This window comes from Hemiscyllium ocellatum, chromosome 16, assembly GCF_020745735.1.
Source record: "Hemiscyllium ocellatum isolate sHemOce1 chromosome 16, sHemOce1.pat.X.cur, whole genome shotgun sequence".
NCBI lineage: Eukaryota > Metazoa > Chordata > Chondrichthyes > Orectolobiformes > Hemiscylliidae > Hemiscyllium > Hemiscyllium ocellatum.
In genome coordinates this window covers 26,555,269-26,577,434 of record NC_083416.1, presented here as the reverse complement: position 1 = coordinate 26,577,434, position 22,166 = coordinate 26,555,269, and the positions used below count along the sequence as shown (strand labels likewise).

At 39.0% G+C, this 22,166-nt stretch overlaps 1 protein-coding gene across 1 annotated transcript; it reads left to right on the top strand.

The window, feature by feature from the left end:
* Positions 1 to 1,211: 1,211 nt before the first annotated feature.
* On the top strand, positions 1,212 to 21,501 carry bnip1b (BCL2 interacting protein 1b). The gene is made up of 6 exons (XM_060836745.1): positions 1,212 to 1,304; positions 5,587 to 5,679; positions 6,979 to 7,070; positions 16,673 to 16,777; positions 17,200 to 17,318; positions 20,595 to 21,501. Exons 1-6 carry the CDS (start codon positions 1,221 to 1,223, stop codon positions 20,789 to 20,791), a joined length of 690 nt encoding a protein of 229 aa, XP_060692728.1. The 5' UTR covers positions 1,212 to 1,220; the 3' UTR covers positions 20,792 to 21,501.
* Positions 21,502 to 22,166: the final 665 nt, after the last annotated feature.

The window sequence follows — 22,166 nt, the reverse complement described above, 5'->3', positions numbered from 1 at the left end:
GCAACACAAACTCCCAGCTCGGTGAACAGAACCACAACAACAAGCACCTGAGCTACAAATCTTCTCCCAAACCTTGGATGTTGGTGAGTTGGAGGACACCCAGAGAAGGCAGCTTGTTTCTAATCTTGTAGTGTATGGGACAACTTTCAATAAAGGTGATGATGACATAGAGTATTGTAACTAAAGATGATGGTCCAGTGAAGATTCCTTCCCACTGGAACCCATTTCATCATCTGAGACTTCCCGCAGAAGCCTTTGGAGAAAGATCTCATCCAAGAGTTATCAAGACTGTTGGCCATAGGCCCATAAACCACGTGAGGAAGAAAGCTGGAAAACTTCCAGAGCTAAATTGTGGATCCCCTTACCTGACTCACTTAGTCACACCCTCCTTCCCTGACTATGGATCAAATTTGATGTAATTAAGCTGAGGGATGTGACTGCCTCTTGAATACAGATATGTCCAAGACAAACAAAAACAAATGAGGGTTAGTCAAACCACCACTGCAAGGAATCTTTACCCAGTACCACACACTGGTAGAGGTAGCAAATACAATTAGGTACCAGGACTGGTCATACATCCAAATCTCACAGTAACAATAGCCCAAATTTGATTCACTTATTGTGATAGAGCAACAACACTAGAATGCTGTCCAAAGGACATTTCGATGCTAGTTTGACAGTTTTGTGGGTTTCTTTGATTGACAGTGCACCATTCTAAGACACAATAAACTTTTTTTTAACATTTGCAAATTAATTCACCACATAGATAGGTTTTAGACAATGGGAGGCAATCTTGGGTGTCTGTTAGGTGGTATAAAATCAGATTTATTAAGGCCTATTTGTTCTGGTCTGTCCCTCATTACCCACACACAATCCGACCAGGTCTTATTTTTCAAACACTTCCATGAAATCTCACTAAAATATTTTGACTAGACATCCAAAGTTCTATGGGCCTTTGTCTGGGAGAAGAGATGCTAATCAATCAATCAATCAATCTTCACTCATAAGTAGGAGGATGAGTACAACCCGTTTTGTATTTAACAATAAATAATAAAAACGCTACAAGCATTGCTATCAAGCTGCAGAAACAGAGACTGGAAGTGTAACATTTTAGTCTTTACAGCAGCAGGAGGGTGATGTTGCCTTTTGGCTGCTGGTCTGTTTTGGGAGAAATGCGTTTCGCCCAGGCGCCTCTGGGCCTCCGTAGCCGCTGGGGAAAGATGGCGGTGGTTCCAGATGTTCACGTCAGAATCTGCGCGCAAGAAATCATCAAATATGATCTGGAAATAAAGGCGCTGGTCCAGGTAAAGCTGTCAATGCTTCACTCGTTGTGCCAATACCGAAAAATAGCAGTTAATCCAGAATGATCTGGACAGAACTGTGCGCGTGTGCCGGCAGATTGTGTTCAGACATTGGACCTGGAGTGTGGATTCAAACTGTAAACTATTGTAGATCTGTGTTTTATAGCAGCTTCCCCGTTAAAGGTTCGGTAATTGTGAACAATAAGTGTGTGCTTCTCGTTTATTTTTTCATGGGATGTCGGCGACGTGGTCAAAACCAGCATTCCCCCCCCCCCCCCATAGCATTTGAAATGGGTGGCTGACAGGGTCGTTTCGGGGGGCATTTAAGAGGCATTCCTATTGCCGAGAGTCCGGAACCACATATAGACCAGACCAGGCCAGGCCAGGTAAAGGGCTCCACCACAGAGCATACCAGATGGCCTCCTTCTTTCAAGACCATAAATTTCCCTCCCACATGGTTGAAGATGCCCTCCAGCATCTCATCCACTTCACGCACCTCTGCCCCTCAAACCCTACCCCTACAACAAGGACAGAATTCTCCACCCCCACCCTATCCTCACGTTCCACCCCATCCTCACGTTCCACCCCATCAACCTCCAGATAAACCGCATCATCCCCCAACATTTCCACCGCCTACAAATGGACCCCACCACCCCTCCCTCCCCACCCCTTTCCGCAAAGACCGTTCCCTCTGTGACTACCTGGTCAGGACCATGCCCCCCAACAACCCACCCTCCCCTCCCCTCCTTCCTGGCACCTTCCCCTACCACTGCAGGAATTGCAAACCCTGTGCCCAAATCTTACCCCCTCACCTCCATCCAAGGCCCCAAAAGAGCCTTCCACATCAGAGTTTCACCTGCACTTTCACAAATGTCATTTATTGCATCCATTGCTCCCAATGCGGTCTCCTTTACATTGGGGAGACTGGATACCTTCTCGCAGAGCACACCCGCACCAGTCAACCCCACTGCCCTGTGGCCCAACATTTCAACTCCCCCTCCCACTCTGCCGAAGACATGCAGGTCCTGAGCCTCCTCCATTGCCACTCCCTCACCATCCGATGCCTGGAGGAAGAAAGCCTCACCTTCTCCCTCGGAACACTTCAACCCCAGGTCATTAATGTGGACTTCACCAGTTTCCTCATTTCCCTTCCCTCCAACCTTACTCCAGTTTCAACCTTCCAGCTCAGCACCATCCTCATGACCTGTCCTATTTGCCAATCTTCCTTCCTATCAATCCACTCTACCCTCGTCTCCAACCTATCACCTTTATCCCCACCTCCATCCACCTATTGCACTCTTAGCTACCTTCCCCGCAGCCCCACTCCCCTCCCATTTATCTCTCCACCCGAGAGGCTCCCAGCCTCATTCCTGATCAAAACGTTGATTTTCCTGCTCCTCAGATGCTGCCTGACTTCCTATGCTTTTCCAGCACCACTCTAATCTTGACTCTGATCTCCAGCAAATGCAGTCCTCACTTTTGCCTGCTGGATTAGTGAACCAGAATATCTTTTACAATAATTGATAACTTCTCTGCAACACTGTGAGGTCAATTTTCAATTTTATCAATTGTATTAAATTTCACCAGTTGACCCCTGCACCACACTCTCTTGATTGTGTAGGCGTATGCACTTTTCATCCATACATATCAAGGGGATATTTCTAATGCCAGCCTCTGAATCACTCTGGGCAGAATGAATGAGTTTTGGTGATGATAACAAAATAACGTAAATCATATCAGAGTAACAACATTTACATTTACATTTTAGTGGGCGGCACGGTGGCACAGTGGTTAGCACTGCTGCCTCACAGCGCCTGTAGACCCGGGTTCAATTCCCGACTCAGGCGACTGACTGTGTGGAGTTTGCACGTTCTCCCCGTGTCTGCATGGGTTTCCTCCGGGTGCTCCGGTTTCCTCCCACAGTCCAAAGATGTGCGGCTCAGGTGAATTGGCCATGCTAAATTGCCCGTAGTGTTAGGTAAGGGGTAAATGTAGGGGTATGGGTGGGTTGCGCTTCGGCGGGTCGGTGTGGACTTGTTGGGCCGGAGGGCCTGTTTCCACACTGTAAGTCTAATCAAATGGCACCTTTTTGTCCTGCATTTTTGTGCAGATGATGTTTTTAAACCATGGTTTGTTTCCAGAACTTCTATGTTGTCTTGCTTTTATCGGCTCATGTCAACGTTGTTTAAACATGGAATAAATTTTGGTTTAAACCAAATATTGAGTGTGATCACTTATTTGGTCCTTCAGCAGACTTTTGGAAGTGAAAATCCTGCAATCATTGAAAAAAAAATTGGATGTTGTGGTAGATGACGAAATAATAAAGAATAACCTGCTCCATCCAGAAGTGACAGAAATGGCTCTTAAGTTATATTTAAAATTTGCTAGTGATTTGCTGTGCGTGTAAGTTCATGCAACAGATGAAGTTCAGAAGTGATGATTTTATATTTTAAGGTGTTCACTTTTTAGATTTGTTAGGAAGTTTATCTTTAAACAGATGAGTAGGAATTTCTGAATGTGATATGCATTTTCTCAGTTTCCTCACAAATGAACAGCATTTTCATTTTACCAGTGAAACGAAGGAGCTCACTCTTCAGTTTTGGATAGAAGCAGGTTATCTGAACTGCAATTTCTGGAGAAACAAATGCAAGTATGACTGTAAATGCAGGTAGAAATACAGATCTGTGTCTATCAACCCTCTGACTGACTTGAGGGCTTTCTTGCTGCTGGTGGAAATCAGCATTTGGAAGTGCTTGGTGTATGAACAGAACACACAAAGGACTTATAACTAGAAAAGGTTACCCTTGTCTGTCTTTGGCTAAAATGAGAGCTTCTGCCATTTTCTGGTCTGTTTGGATAAAACAGTGGCTCCTAAAGCTCCTTTTCATTCAGCTGCCTTGTAAATAAAACCTTTGGAAAACAAAGCAGAATTCCATGACTGCTTCTTTCCTCTCTCTCACGTGCATGCCTGTGATTCCCAATGCAGCAATTCATCTGGAGGATATTCTCCAAATCATTTAAGGCGGTTAACATTCAGGAATATGTTCTTAATGGCAGTAGACTACAATCTATGGAGAAACAAAAGGGGTTTGATGTCCATGTACACATTATTAATTATTGGAATGTTCACCTCCATCTCAAGGGGGACTGGAATACAAAAGTGAAGAAGAGAAGTTTCATTGTATAGAGTATGGGACCAACTGCGACTGAGGTTCTGCAGTCAGTGTTGGATTCTGCTATTTTACCTCAGTAAAGCTATTTTTACCTAAGATTACGATTGGTTGCAAATTCACTGAAATTATAACAGAGCTTAAGGGGTTAAGACGTGATCCCGTGAGGTTTGAAGACTGGTGGATTGAGATTTGTAAAACACTAAAATAAATTGATAGATTAGAAGCTGTTTACTGTGGTGGGGAATTATAAGAGTGAAGTTAGGAATCAGTTTTCATGAAGAATGTGGTCTAAATCTGTAGTTCTTTGACTGCAGCTGCTCTGTAAATTGAAAATCTCAAGATTTGGGTGTACTTTTTTTTATCCTAGGTAAACTGTATGAATCAGCGGTTGGTGAGGAGTTGAAGTTGAGATTAGTCATGATCTGGCACATTTTCTTATGCTCGTGTCTTAAAGGATAAAAGCAATGGTGAAAAATGATAATACATTGCAAGTGAAATTGCCAGCGGTATTCTCATGACAACATGCAATCTCGGTTCCGTCCTGCCCACTTGCATTTCATAAGTTGTTGTGCCACACTTAAATGGAAGTCAAAACAGTTTATAAAAAAAAGTAGTGTAACTTTTCATTTTTGTGTTGGCTTTAAACCAACTAATGTTTCTCAGCATTCAGATTTTCCGTCCAAATTAATTTTCACTTTTACCAATCAAAGCATATTTCAAGTTTTAATGCTAAGTTGACTACAGACAGTTGAAAATTTTTCATTCTCTTGTTAAATTGTAACTTGACTCTAAAACCTTTATTGTAATATTGAATGATAAAGCAGACTAGTAATATATTGCATTAGTTAAATTAGAGGTTTCTATTCTCATATCTGAATAGTTAAACATTCTTATGTAACAAATGTTGATCAAACTGCTTTGAATTTACAGTATTTTATTAGTTTTGATTTTATTTTCCATAAGCTTTCAATTACTTCTCAATAGACTGTAAAACAATTATGACTTGATTTTGATCCATCAGTGGTAAAGAATCCCTCACATATCTGTGCAATGTTAAACCAGTAAAACAGTTAGAAGATTTGAATAATGAATACCTGTTGATTTCCCTTCAGGATATCAGAGACAGTCCTGGACCCTTGAGCTTACTCACAGAATTAAATGCTAAAGTGAAAGTCATGTTTCAGCAACTCCGACTTCGAATACAGGTGAGTGAGGACTTGAATGGCTTTCTAGTAGATATTTTTACTGAAACGTTCAATGAGAAATATTAATAATGTAAAACAAAGAACTGTAGATGTTGGGGATGTCAAACAAAAACAGAAATTGCTGGCAAAACTCAGCAGGTCAGGCAGCATCTTTGGAAAGAAAGCAGAATTACTGTTGAGTCAAGTGACTCTTCATCACATTCTGCCAAAAACTCACCAGATTCGAAATGATAACTCTGATTTCTTCCCACAGGTACTGCCAGACTTGCTGAGTTTTACAGCAATTCCTGCATTCATTGAAGAAGTATGAATATATCACCATTTGAAACAGGCATGTAATTAAACTGAGGAATTGTGCTCAATACCTTTGCTCAACAATCATTGACCACTTTTAGTTCGAAGCACATATTGATTTTTTTGGTAAGATCCTGTACCTGTGTCATTTTGGAATCTTTTTAGCTCTGTATAAATGACAATTAGCCTTTCTGATATATATCACTAATTGTCTATTCCTATATTGGTTCTAACAGCTAAAAATGAAAACTACAAAATTCTTGGCTTGTTTCCTTGGATACTATCCATTAATGTCATTCAATCTCTTTTGAAAGTATTGTCTGCAATTTCCTAGGATCTCATCCATGTGGCCATTCCTGAGTGAGTTTCTGCAGGAAGTATTGGCTGACAGTTCAACTCTCAGGAAGGTTTAACTTAAACCCAATTCTATTCTTGATGGCTGTAACAACAGCAGCAATTTGAGTTTGGAAAATACCTTTAATTCCCTCAGATACATAACCAAAGTACAGAATAAGCATGAGCATGAATAGTTGAACTTGAAGGGCAGAATTGAAGGCAGACATTGATGAGGTTTTCAAAATTGGAATGAGCTAATGTTTGCATTGACTATAAATACCTCTTTGGGTTCAGTGGTGTCATTTGCTTTCTTCAGTGACCTGTGTGCCTACCTTTAATGGAAATTGGCACCCACTCTTCTGTATGTATTTGTGCAGTAAGAGGACCCAGGAGTGTGACAGTGACATTGCCTGTTGAAATGAATTGAAAATTCATGCTGTCTCTGAGGATGAACAAAGTTAGCACTAGGTAAGACATCATTTGGTTTGAAGCACATTGGGCCTCCCCATTTAGTGTCTATAAAGGGTAATAGAGGAAAGAGTTATAGAGGAAATTATTGCACTGTACTAATGTCGATTTTGACGTTCTGGCTTCTGATGAGTCATTGTTGGGCTTTAAGTGGGTTCATTCATGTATGAACGCTAACATAATTTCCTGATATTTATGAAGGACCTAGAACAGATGGCAAAGGAACAAGATAGAGAATCTGATAAACAAACTCTACTGGCTGAAGTAGAGAATCATCGCAAGCAAATGTTAAGGTAAATGATCTTTTTTGGTAAGTCTGAAACTCTTGGGCTTATTATAGTTTCAAACTTTACAACAGTTTCTCTTCCACAAAATCCTTTACAATCCCAATGACAATCCATTTTAAGCAAAGTAGGAAGCTAAAATTATTTGAAACTATATTGAAACTAAAAAGGAAACAAGTCCGAAAGGACTTATTATTTGGTTTAATTGATCCTTGAAAGGTTCATGCACATACATTTAAGCGCGAATCAAAAAAATCTATCATAGAGTCTTGAGATGTACAGCATGGAAACAGACCCTTCGGTCCAACCCGTCCATGCCAACCAGATATCCCAACACAATCTAGTCCCACCTGCCAGCACCCGGCCCATATCTCTCCAAACCCTTCCTATTCATATACCCATCCAACTGCCTTTTAAATGTCGCAATTGTACCAGCCTCCACCACTTCCTCTGGCAGCTCATTCCATACATGTACCACCTTCTGTGTGAAAAAGTTGCCCTGTAGGTCTCTTTTATATATTTCCCCTCTCACCCTAAGCCTATGCCCTCCAATTCTGGACTCCCCGACCCCAGGGAAAAGACTTTGCCTATTTATCCTATCCGTGCCCCTCATAATTTTGTAAACCCCTATAAGGTCACCTCTCAGCCTCCAACGCTTCAGGGAAAACAGCCCCAGCCTTTTCAGCCTCTCTCTATAGCTCAAATCCTCCAACCCTGGCCACATCCTTGTAAATCTTTTCTGAACCTTTTAAAGTTTCACAACATCTTTCCGATAGGAAGGAGACCAGAATTGCATGCAATATTCGAACAGTGGCCTAACCAATGTCCTGTACAGCCGTAACATGACCTCCCAACTCCTGTACTCAATATTTGACCAATAAAGGAAAGCATAGCAAACGCCTTCTTCACTATCCTATCTCCCTGCAACTCCACTTTCAAGGAGCTATGAACCTACACTCCAAGGTCTCTTTGTTCAGCAACACTCCTTCGGACCTTACCATTAAGTGTATAAGTCCTGCTAAGATTTGCTTTCCCAAAATGCAGCAACTCGCGCTTATCTGAATTTACCTCCATCTGCCACTTCTCAGCCCATTGGCCCATCTGGTCAAGATCCTGTTGTAATCCGAGGTAACCCTCTTCGCTGTCCACTTCACCTCCAATTCTGGTGTCATCTGCAAACTTACTAACTCTACCTCTTATGCTCGTATCCTAATCATTTATGTAAATGACAAAAAGTAGAGGACCCAGTACCGATCCTTGTGGCACTCCACTGGTCACAGGCCTCCAGTCTGAAAAACAACCATCCACCACTATTGAGCCTGTTCTGTATCCAAATGGTGAGTTCTCTCTGTATTTCATGAGATCTAACCTTGCTAATCAGTCTCCCATGGGGAATCTTGTGGAACGTCTTACTGAAGTCCATATAGATCACATCTACTGCTCTGCCCTCATCAATCCTCTTCCTCAAAAAGCTCAGTCAAGTTTGTGAGACAATTGTTGTGCAATTCACAAAATGTTCAATATTAAATAACTTTTTTACAAAGTAATATTCCCTTTATAATGATGAAAGAATGCTGGATTGGATCCAAAATGAATTGTATTTTGACACGAAATTACCTAGATTCTGACATAAATTACTTCTAAAGATCAGCAAATAAAGGTGGGCATTTTGACAAGCCTGAAACAGATGTGAAGCATAAAGCTAGGTGTGTGTTCCTGAATTCTTATTGTTCTGCCTCCTGTAATGTAGTTCTTTCGTATGTTGTATTGAATTGTGTTGGCCTACTTTTTTTTAAAACAAGTACACCCAAGTTATCATTAGAGTATTGTTTTAAGCAAGTGAGTAGCACAGAGAAAGGACAAACCAGAGATAGGTGTTAGGAGGATTCTTAAATAGCCAACACCTCTCTTCATTCAGTACTCCCCCAATCTCACCACACTGTGTGAGGCATTCCATGATAGACCACGATTTATGTTCATGTAGTTAATATAAAGCATTACCATTTGGAGTTTTATTTGTTACAGCACTTCTAAGAAAGGAATTCTTCTTTTATTATCAATATCTGCCATTCCCAGATTTTAGAAACTCCCTCAAAATTCCTTTTGAAACTGTTTCTTTTTGGGAGAATCATTATTACAAAATTTGAGCTTTATAAAATTATGATGTTTTGGAATTATATATTTTAAATTGAATAAATGATTGGGCTCATGAGACCTGTTTTAAAGTCTGACAAATAGTTAGTCTGGCTGGTTTGATTGTTAGAAATCAATGGAAAGCTCAGATTATTTTGGTTGGAAAAAATGCACGGTATTGAATGCAATAGGAGCTGTCTCTGTGTTAAAATGAGTCAGGTTTGAGTCTCCCAAACTCTCAGAAAAATGTTGATGCACTTGGTTGTAAATCGTTGTACCATAAACTGACCATTTACTTCTGAGATGGTAGAGATTTGTTATTGAGGATAACTAATTAGGATTTATATCTGGATACAGAATTAACATGTTTCACATTACAATAGGGAAATGGGCCAACAGAAGCCATCTCTGAGATCAAATTACAAGCTTCCTTACAGATAAATGAATTCCGAACAGCAGTTTTTCCTGTGGTTAGAGAAGTGAAAAGCTGCCTGGCTTTGCAAGCTACAGCAGGAGGGAAATGGTTTTCATTCAAATACGTTCACCCTGCAACTTTTTAAAAAGTCTGAAAAATTCTGGCACAACTAGGGAAAAGAAAAATCAGAATAGGCTTTATTGCTGGTGGTGGTTGTAAGATCATCTATGAAAGCTGAGGAAAATGCCTGGAGATAATCGTGGGAACGGATTTAGAGCTGGGAGCAACTGTGGGATGTTTTGATAGAAATAAGTTGCCTATAAAAATATTATTTAGTTAAAAATGTTTTTTAATCATTTGTTGAGATAAAAATGTTAAAACTTGAAATTTTGTAATGTCATTCAACTGGACACTAGAAGTTTGATCCTCTTTTGAAAGGCAACAATCTTAATGGAGATTGTGACAAAGTTTAGGTTCCAAATTGCTTTAGGTGTGTCTGTTTTTTTTTGTGCATAATAGTTTAAAAAATATGTTCTTGCTTGCACCAAGCAAAACCTGACTTTAAAGAAAATAAGCTTACATTCTAAAGAATTGAATTGATCTGATTAAAACACAGACAGTTCTAATTCATAACTGTTGTATAATGTTAATCTTAGTAATGCTTGGTGGCTCCAAATATGAGCACTTTTTATGCAAGGCTGTCCAACTGACATGATCACGATCAGATTATTTCTGTTATTTAAATAATCAAATACATCTTCTTCAAGATATGTGTTGAAAAATCTTTATAATCTATTAAAGCATTTTATATAACCATAAAGATTTGAGACAAAGCAAAATAAAATTATTCTGTTCATTAGCATCAATTACAAATCCACAGAAACAATATATATATATACCAAGAAAAGGGATGAAATCTAGTATATTCTGGAACATAAAGTTAGTCAATCATTATTAACCAATATGTAAAGAATGCACTGAGTTTTAAAAGTCTTCATCAAGGATATCCAAATTATGGCTTGAGGTTTAGATCTAGATCATGAACTTTGACACCCAGTCCAAATACGTACAGCACTACTGCTTTACACTCCTTTCTCTTGTCTTCAATGCCTGATTCCAGTTTTCTAGAGACCAGACCACACTCCTTACCTGTCTGTGCTCTGCTAGTTTGTACCCCAAATGCTTCTCCGTGTGACTGAACGATAGTAAACTGTGTGCAGAAATTCCTTCCTGTTGTGAGTTATTTGGAGTAGTAATAGAAAATAGAACATTATAGTGCAATACAGGCCCTTCAGCTCTCTGTGTTGCACCAACCTGTGAAACCAGTCTGAATCCCATCTAATCTACACTATTGCATTTTCTTCCATACGTCTATCCAATGACCATTTAAATGCCTGTAAAGTTGGCAGGTCTCCTCCTGTTGCAAGCAGGCTGTTCCACGCCCCTACAACTCTGAGTAAAGAAACTACCTCTGACATCTGTCCTACATCTATCACCCCTCAATTTAAAGCTATGTCCCCTCGTGCTAACCACCACCATTCGAAGAAAAAGGCTCTCACTGTCCACCCTATCTAACCCTTTGATTATCTTATATGTCTCAATTAAGTCACCTCTCAACCTTCTTCTCTGTAAAGAAAACAGCCTCAACTCGCTCAGCCTTTCCTCATAAGACCTTCCCTCCATGCTAGGCAACATCCAAGTAAATCTCTTCATGAGCCCTTTCAAAAGCTTCCACATCCTTTCTACAAGGGCCAGAACTGTACGTAATACTCCAAGTGTGACCGTACCAGAGTTTTGTGCAGCTGCAGCATGACGTCATGGCTCTGAAACTTAATCCCACTACTAATAAAAGCTAATACACCATATGCCTTCTTAACAACCCTATCAACCTGGGTGGCAATTTTCAGGGATCTATGTACCAGGACACCAATATCTTGCTGTTCATCTACACTACCAAGAATCTTACCATTAGCCCAGTATTCTTTATTCCTGTTGCTCCTTCCAAAGTGAATCATTTCACACTTTTCCACATTAAACTCCATTTGCCACCTCTCAACCAGCTCTGCAGCTCATCAATGATGAACATTACCCATCAACCTCTACCCTCTGTCTTCTTTCACCTAGCCAATTTCTGATCCAAGCTGCTAAATCACCTTCAATCCCATGCCTCCATATTTTGTTCAATAGCCTATATGGGGAACCTTATCAAACACCTTACTGAAATCCATTATGCCACATCAACCGCTTTACCCTCACCTACCTGTTTGGTCCCCTTCTCAAAGTATTCTAAGGTTTGTGAGGCACAACCTACCTTTCACAAAACCGTGTTGACTATCCTTAATCAACTTATTCCTCTCTTGATGATTATAAATCCTATCTCTTATAACCTTTTCCAACATTTTACCCACAACCGAAATAAAGCTCACTGGTCTATAATTACCAGAATTGTCTCTACTCCCCTTCTTGAACAAGGGGACAACATTTGCTATCCTGCAGTCTTCTGGCATTGTTCCTATAGGCAATGACAACATAGAGATCAAAGCCAAAGGCTTTGCCATCTCCTCCCTGCCTTCCCAGAGATTCCTAGGATAAATCCCATCTGGCCCTGGGGACTTATCCAATTTTACACTTTCCAGAATTGCCTCCTCCTCCTCGTGCACCTCAATCCCTTCTAGTCTAGTAGCCTATATCTCACTATTCTCCTCAACAACATTGTCTTTTCTCAGTGTGAATTCTAACGAAAAATATTCATTTAGCGCTTCCCCAATCTTCTCTGACTCCACACACAACTTCCCACGACTGTCCTTGATTGGCCCTAATCTTATTCTACTAATTCTTTTATTCCTAATATACCTATAGAAAGCCTTAGGGTTTTCCTTGATCATATCTGCCAATGACTTCTCATGTCCCCTTCTGGCTCTTCTTAGCTCACTCTTTAGGTCTTTCCTGGCTAACTTGTAACTTTCAAGTGCCCGAATTGAGCATTTACATCTCATCCTAACATAAGCTTTCTTTTTTGTCTTGACAAGAGCTTCAACTTCTTTAGTAAACCACGGCTCCCTCACTCAACAACGTTCTTCTTCCTGACATCTACTTAATTGGCAAGGACACGCAGTAGCTGTTCCTTCAATAAGCTCCACATTTAAATTGTACCACCTGCAGTTTCCTTCCCCATCCTAATCATCCGAAATCATGCCTAATCTCATCCTGATTGCCTTTCCCCCAGCTATAACTCTTGCACTGCGGTATATACCTATCCCTTTCCATTAGTAAAGTAAACATAATTGAATTGTGGTCACTGTCACCAAAGTGCTCACCTACCTCCAAATGTAACACTAGGCTGAGTTCATTACTCAGAACCAAATCCACTGTGACCTCGCCTCTTGTTGGCCTGTCTATGTATTGTGTCAGGAAACCTTCTTGCTCACATAGGACAAAAACAGGCCCATCTAAAGTACTCGAACTATAGTATTCCCAGTCAATATATGGAAAGTTAAAGGCCCCCATAATAACTACTCTGTCACTCTTGCTTCTATCGAGAGTCATCTTTGCTATGCTTACCTTTATATCTCTGGAACTATTCGGAAGCCTATAGAAAACTCCCAACAGGGTGACGTCCTTTCCTGTTTCTAATCTCAGCCCATACTACCTCACTAAACGAGTCCTCAAACATCCTTTCTGCCACCATAATACCATAATGGTTGATGATGCCAAGAAGAGGAGAACTCTCAAACGTTGCTTTGGATATAATTTATCGGAATGGAATTGGAGTAAGTATTAATATAAAACTGCAAACAAGACAGAAGAAAATTCAAGCATGAAGTTAAGAGAGAGAAAAAGAAAGAGAACTGCAGTTTGAAGTGATCACGAGAAGAATAGAATCCTGAATGAAAAGGAAGAGGCAAAAAAAAATCACCTTTGCCTAAGATGAATAAGAAAGAGAGTAGCTACCTGAACTGGAGCAGAGGAAAAAAGTGCCAATACATAAAAGGTTATGAAGAAGGTAACCCTAAATAGGTTACCAATTGTGGTAGGAGCATTAATACATAGCAATTAATGGGCAATGAGTGCTATCCTATCTAGTGATGGCAACATTCTAAAAACAACTCAGAGAGAAAACATTCATCAGGTATCAACAGCTTTGATTATTTGTTAATAGAACACATTTTCATGTGATCATGTATTTGGAAAAGCAGACTTTGACATTTAGACTTTTGATCCTGACTTGCCATTCAGTGAGATCGTAGCTGACCTGTAACCTAACTTCTTATGGCCTTCTTTGCCCATACATTCCTTAATACCATTCGTTAACAAAAAAAAGTCTAAAATTTAAAAGCTATTGTCATGGTCCTGTGGATAAATGCCACCAATCCCTTTTTTTTCTCCATTTAACCCTTAGAATGTTCACTGTCTGCTAAGGCAGTTCTCTTACTCTACAATTTTTCCAAACTTTATTATAGATTATTCACAGCATTCATGTTTTGCCCAAAGGCAGATCTTTGGTTCATAAAAGTAGAATCCCTACAGTATGGAAACGGGTATTCAGCCAACTGAGTCCACATCGATCCTCCAAAGCACATCCCACCCTGCCCTACCACTGTAACACTGCATTTTCCATGGCTAATCCACCTGGACATTATGGGCAATTTAACTTGACCAATTCACTTAAACTGTGGAAAGAAACCGCAGCACCCAGAGGAAGCCCACACAGACATAGGGAGAATGTACAAACTCCACACAGTCACCTGAGGGTGGAATCGAACCCAGTCCCTGGCGCTATGAGGCAGCAGTGCTAACCACTGAGTCACCATGCCGCCCCATGTTCCATGTTCTCTGTCATTTGCCACCTTTTACTTTACCAATAGCTTTCCTTAATTTTGAAGGCATTGAACATTGTTATTTTCTTCAATCCTGCTTCTCTCTTTCCTTAAAGTGTACTATTCATTACATCTCTTATTCATATTTCCTTCTAAAATGTGCCCTAACAGTTTCTCTGCCTTTTCATAATTATGTTCAACAATTTTCTTTGTTCATTCTTTCTCCTCAGCACTTCAACAGATCTTTTGCATCCTCTTCCAAATCTGTATTTCAAAGCTACCTTTCCATAATTGTTGCTATAATTCGCTTCTAACTACCCTCATCTTAACACCAGATTGCGTCTTCAGAGCACTCTTTGATCATAGCTTCTGCATAGTCATTGAAGAGAACTGATGATGAACATCTTGTCAGACACCTCTTCAAATTTCACACAGTTTTGACTCTATATTAGCTGCTATCACTTTTCCTGTTTGTCCAATATACAAATTTCTTATGAGTGGTCTATGTCTGCAGTCTACTGCTCTATCCTTCAGCATCTTAATCCAGTCAATCTGATGAAATGCCTTTTCAAACGCTACCATATAAATAAACCTTGTCAAACTCTAAGCTGTGTTCACCAATTAATCTTGTGCCACTTGCTTCTCTTGTTCATCATCCTCCCGAGAAAACCTTAATAGACTTTACAACCTGTTACATTTAGTTATCACTCCCAACCATCTGAGCCATACCTCAGGAATGACTAATGACTTGCAATCCAAGTTGAACTTGAAATTTGTAAGATCTGTTCCTGCTACTTCATCCTAGTCTATCCTTTTGCTCCGGTGTTGCACTTAGACATTTCCTACTTCTTGCCTGCTGTAATTAGTTTACACTGCTTAAATTTTTACTGTAAAGTCTGTTTCATTTGTAGAGTTCCTTTCTGTCCCAGTATTGTTGCCAGTGTTTAATGAAATGAAACTCGTCATCCCACACCTCTTTCAGCCTTGTGTTCGCCTCCCTAATTATTACCAAAGTACTAATTTGCACATGGAGAAAGTGAGGACTGCCAATCAGAGTCAAGAGTATGGTGCTGGAAAAGCACAGCAGGTTGGCAGCATTCGAGGAGCAAGAGAATTGATGTTTCGGACATAAGCCCTTCGTCAGGAATGAGGTTTGTGGGTCGGGGCTGAGAGATAAATGGGAGGGGGCTTGGGTTGGGGGGAGGTAGCTGGGAAAGTGATGGGTGTATGAAGGTGAGGGAGAAGGCGATAAGTCAGAGGGAGGAGTGATGGATGGGTCTGGAGGGCGATGCTGAGTTGGAGGCTTGGGACTGGGATAATGTGGGAGGAGGGGAAATGACGAGACTGTTCAAATCCACATTTATCCAGTGTGGTTGCAGGGTCCCAAGGTCGAATATGAGGCATTCCTCCTCCAAGCATCGGGTGCTAACAGTTTGGGGGTGGAGGAGGCCCAGGACCTTCATGTCTTTTCCAGATGGGAGGGGGAGTTGAAGTGTTCAACCATGGGGTGGTGGGGTTGGTGGGTGCGTGTGTCCCAGAGATGTTCTCTGAAAAGATCAACAAGAAGGCGTCCTGTCTCCTCGATGTAGAGGAGAGACTGATGCAGTAGATGACATTGGTAGAGGTACAGGTGAATTTCTGATGGATGTGGAAGGATCCCTTGGAGCCTTAGATGGAGGTGAGGGGATGAGCGCAGGTTTTACACGATTCATAATAATCCAGAACTTAGTCCCTTCCTCTGATTTCTCTTCACAGATGCTTCTAGAGTTGCTGAGCTTTACCAACAATTTTGTTTAGGATGTCTTGTTTATTCTTTCCTATTTTGTTTATCCAACAAGGATCCTAACACTGGATCTCTGCCCCTGAGCCACGGTCTGCAAAACTCCATATTCTGCAGTTTAACTCCATATACTGCCAGTTCCTATGCCTGTACCTCTTGCTTGCAAGAGATATTTCCCCCCCTCCACATCAACTTGCACTATAACGCTGGACAAAACAAATTGAAACACTTACTATCTCAAACATTTTTGAACTATGGGCATTGAAGTAAAACGCTAAATGTTCTTTCTTTTCTGCATTTAATTCTCATTCTCATCAAATTCCCAATTTTTTTTCCTTGTATATAATGCATTCTGCTTGCAACGTGTGACCATTTTGCGTGACATGCCTAACATCAGCTGGAGGTATTACTTTGGGAAGAAGGTGCATGACCTCACAACATACTTAAGTTTTGTGTTTCTTTAAAGCAACCAAACAGCTTGGCGAAAAGCAAACCTAGCCTGCAAGCTTGCTATAGACAATCATGAAAAAGATGAATTGCTGCACAGTGGTGATTCTTCAATTCGGCACCGGTAAGTTGTGAGTTTTTTTTTAAGTCCCTGTTATCATTTTGTCTTACAATAGTCTGCATATTCACGCACAGAATTCCTTGCATTTGTTTGTGAAAGGAATTATCTTGATCTGGCACAGTGATAGCTAAAGGAAATTATTGGTATCTTTTGAACAAAATCAATTTAAAATTGCCAGTGATTTTAATTTTTGTATGGATTTTTGATACATTTGTACCTTTTGGATGTTCTCTGAAACAAGCAGAGACATCTTTTGAGTGTTGCTTTCTGTTCTATGACAGTTTATATAGTCCATGAGAAAGTGTAACCAAGGTATTTTTGTTGAGGATACTTTTGCATTTTCATTGAAATGAAACCAAATAATGAAGTACGACAACAGAAAAAAATCACTGCTGCTGAAATGGACTAAGTTATTTTGGTTTTAGAAAGATGACGAAGGAAGGCTTGGTGCAGACTGCAAGCAGCATTACAGAGAGCTTGATGAGTATCAGTAGGATGATGTCACAACAAGTGCAACAGAGTGAAGAATCAGTGCAGACATTAGGTAAGGTTGAAATATTGTGTGGATATCCGATATTCTCCATGTTAACTTATAATAAGGCACAAATGAGGAGTACTTCCGATAGATTATATAAGGTTCTTGCTCATACCATTATGTGCAGATATAAAATTAAACTCTTTCTTCAGGATGCATAGAATTTGCATGACTGTCTACTATATTAAGGAGATCACCATATATGTGTATATATACACTTTGTTCATATGAGACAAGATAATTAAATATGTTTATCATTTGAAATTCTTGGACCTATTTTGTCCAAAGTGACATCTCTCTTATGGTGAAGTTACATTGAATTTGTTTCTTTAAAGCCTTCATATTTTAAAAATTTATGTTCTGTGTTAAAGGAAAAAAAATCAAGCATGTAGATGTTGAAGGAATGCACAAACAGCAAACCAAAGTTTCAACCTGTGTCTCATTGCAATCCTTTCCAGAGACTCAAGTTCAGAGAAATTATACACTTACTTCAAATCTTAAGTTTCTATTCAATTGATGTCTTCCAGTTTCTTTTCTGTGGACTGCAGAAGCTATTTTATGATTAATTTCTGAGGCAGTAACTTTTCACAATTCTCACTCCCTAAATTGTCAGTTCTAATAATAAAGTGACTTCTATACAAGCTCTCTTGGCTTGGAAACTGCACAGATGATGAAATACTTGCTGTGGTGACTGGACACCTGAATTGACCAACACTCCTATTTTTTCTTGGCTGAACTGAAGAAGTTATTCTTCTGTTCTGAAGTAAAGACAAAACTAATGACTTTGTTCTGTTTAATTTGTTTGATACAAACTCATATCTTACCCATTAATATTGCAAAAGTTCTCTCAAGCACTTGATTGTCATCATGTGTTTTTTTAGCAACAATGTATTTAGGTCACTTAGGGATTTTGGTTAATTCTATGAAGATTTTTTTTAAAAAGGTCAAGGACAAGGTATTTAGGTCACTAAATACATTGTCCTTGACCTTTTTAAAAAAAATCTTCATAGAATTAACCAAAATCCCTTTGCCTGTATTTTAAAATCCCGCTTCTGAATATGATGCTATATAACAAGGCTTTCATCAATCTCACTGTGTTCACTTAGATACAGGTTGCAAAAGACAGTTTTGTAGATGATGCAAAATTCACTTACAAAAAATGCTCTGTGTTGATACATGAGAAACATTGAAAATAAAATCTTGGTTTTATATTGCATCTTTCACATTCAATGGATGTTCTACTTTTCTTCACAGCCAATTAGTCGTAGACTCTGAGATGTGCAGCACGGAAACAGACCCTTCTGTCCAACTGGTCCTGCCAACCAGATATCCTAACCTAATCTAGTCTCATTTGCCAGCATTTAGCCCATATTCCTCTCAACCCTTCCTATTCATATATCCATTCAGATGCCCTTTAAATGCTATAATTGTACCAGCCTCCACCACTTCCTCTGGCAACTCATTCCATATACTCACCACCCTCTTTGTGAAAAAGTTGCCCCTTAGGTCCCTTTTATATCTTTCCCCCTCACGTTAAACCTATGCCCTCTAATTCTGGACTCTCCCATCCCAGGGAAAATACTTTGTCTATTTCACCTATCCATGACCCTCATGATTTTATTAACCTCTATAAAGTCTATTTTATAAACCTCTATAAAGTCCTCCCCCTGTCTCTGGTGCTCCAGGGAAAAAAGCCCCAACCTATTCAGCCTATCCCCATAGCTCAACCCTGGCAACATTCTTGTAAATATTTTCTGAACCCTTTCACATTTCACAACATCCTTCCAATAGGAAGGAAACCAGAATTGCACACATTATTCCAAAAGTAGCCTAACCAATGTCCTGAACAGCTGAAACATGACCTTCCAACTCCTATACTCCACACTCTGACCAATAAAGGCAAGCAGATCAGTCACCTTCTTCACCATCTTATTTCCCAGAGACTACTGTCAAGGAACTAACTGCACGCAAGTTCTCTTTGTTCAGCAACACTCCCTAGGACCTTGCCATTATTAAATCATTTTGAAGTGTCGTGTAATAACAAGGGCAAAATGTGACAGTCAGTTTGCACACAAAATCCCACAAATAGAAGTCACATGGATGGCGATGGCTTGATTGTACTACTGAGTGTAAAGATCTGAAATGTAACATTTAATTATTGACATCATTTAATTTACTTTTTCCTTAACAATAAATAGTATTTTCATGAACAAATTAATTGCATCAATAGAACTAGTGATTCTGTAGCTAATGACAATTTTGCATTGAAATCTATTAGTTTACCTTTCCTGCTGTAGCAGTCAAGTGAAGCTTTATTATAGTTGGCACTAATCAATTCCAAACATTGGATTACCAATATAAACAATCGGTATGGAATGTTTTATTAAAATTCATTCATTTGAAAGATTACTGTTTGCAATATTGCTAATATAACTAACATTTTGAAGAGTTTAATGTTGCAAATATCAAATTTCATACCAGCAATAAACAATGCAAAGCATGTAAAATAAGAATGCAAGTACTATTAGTGCCTCCATCAATTTTAGAATATTGACTAATATTCTACTACTTCATAGGTTTCTTGAGAAATGTTCATGGAACAACCATAATGGAAAATATGAGAAGGACTAAAAGAAACTGTCAAATTTTGAATTACATCAATAAACATTTAAATTATAGCATCCTGCACCCAATTTGGTTTGGGCATTTGACTGTACTTGAAGAGTAATTTATGAAATGTGGCAGAACTTTGGATGTCCTGAGGATGTTATGAGTAAAAAGTGAGGTCTGCAAATGCTGGAGATCAGAGCTGAAAATGTGTTGCTGGTTAAAGAGCAGCAGGTCAGGCAGCATCCAAGGAACAGGAAATTCGATGTTTCGGGCACAAGCCCTTCCTGATGAAGAGCTTGTGGCCGAAACGTCGAATTTCCTGCTCCTTGGATGCTGCCTGACCTGCTGCGCTTTAACCAGCAACACATTTTCAGCAGTGAGGATCTTATGACTCAATATATCTCTATTTAGTCACTGTTTTTGGGGTTATTCTCCATTCTTAAGAGATAATAAGTGAATGTGCCTCAAGTTAATTCTTGAAAATATAATATGAAATATAATCAAGTCACTATCACTTTATTGGTCACAATATGCAGTTTGATTGACTTGCTTTGATCTGTACTTGCTTCAGGTTTTGATACCATTATTTTTAAAAAACAGTTTTAATACTAGATGCAGCTGTTTGGCTTACATTGTGTTTAATGTAAATCTTTAATACTTTTTCTTTTACTTAAGCAACATCATCAAGGACTGTTCAGGAGACAAATGAAGAATTTAAAAATATGACTGGCACTATTCAGCTGGGACGCAAGTTGATTACAAAGTACAATCGTCGAGAGTTGACTGACAAGCTGCTTATTTTCCTTGCTTTGGCTCTGTTTTTGGCAACTGTTGTATATATTTTAAAGAAACGTCTATTTCCTTTCCTATAGGGCTGGAATAAGAAGCATGCATCAAGGAGGAATTGAAATTAGGAACACTTCTAAATGATCCAGGATACAACAAAAGCAATTGTATTATATTTATTTATGAATTAAAATGCAAACACATTAAGAGAACCATATAAGTAATTTCTAATTTTATGTTCATTAATTAGAGTTTATTGGGATAATAATTGATGCTAGGAAGCAAAGCATAAGTATTTGCAACTTGAGATATTTTGTGTTTTTCCCTTTAGCTGTATGCTATTACTAAATTGGCAGGAGTATTTGTCTAAGAATTCATATCTGTGACAACCTTAAAGAAGCTAAAATTTGAGAGATGCAGCATTTTTGTTAATAATATGTACCATATGCATTATTGAGCCAACTAAAGTTGCTTGGATTCTGAGGAAATCTGCTTAACATTTAAGTATTGAAAAGAATGACTACACCCTGTAGTTGTTTCATGTCTTTAATATTATGAATGTAGTCAAAATAGTTTACAGGATTTTGTTATCTGTAAACAAATCATCTTATTTGACTGAACAGGACCAATTGTTTACGTTGTTGCACAACTCCCTATACTAAGGCTATATAAATTTATTTTGTAACCTGTGTTCATATTTAATGTAAGGAATTTTGGCCTTTTGTTAAAATTGTGGGAATATTTGCATGTTTAAAAATATTAAACAGATCCATTAGAAAATACTTAAATACTAATATGTGGGCAACATAATTAATCTTATTTAACTTGTATGTAAGAGGATTTTGAATTATGACTACAAATTATGACTAAAACATTTGCATTTCCAATTGTCAAAATAAAGCTTCAGAAAAATTCTTTTCTACTGTCTGCTGTTTTGTTAAAGCTCTGTTTTGAATGAAGCTAATTCAAGGTTTGATTGTCTGTATTTATTATGCAAATAATAGTTTCTATTAATTTTATACCATATTTATATTTTATTTGAAATCTTGTTCCTTGATTAAACTTGTGTTTTTGAAAGGATCAACAAAGCAGCAAGAAGGTGAAAGATCAGGGGAGGTAAGCACGAGTGTGGAGTAATCAGACCAACCAAGATCTTATTGAATGGCGGAGCATCCATGAGGCAAATCAGTCTATTCCTGTTCCTAAATTGTATGACAGAATGTAACAACATTCACCCTTTAAGATCAATCAAACATAAACATGAGCACAGACTCAAGAAGAGGTAGAGGCCAGTTCTGTTCTGTAATTTTTTCAGAATTGTGCATCCTAAATGTCGAGTTATTGAGCAGTGATTTAAGTGGTTTGGTGGTTTGCAATGGTTTGGTTTAAGATTCAGTTTTATTTTAAATTCCTCTTAAATTTCTGTTAGTATTAAAAATTATCGCCTTACTAAGCAGGAAA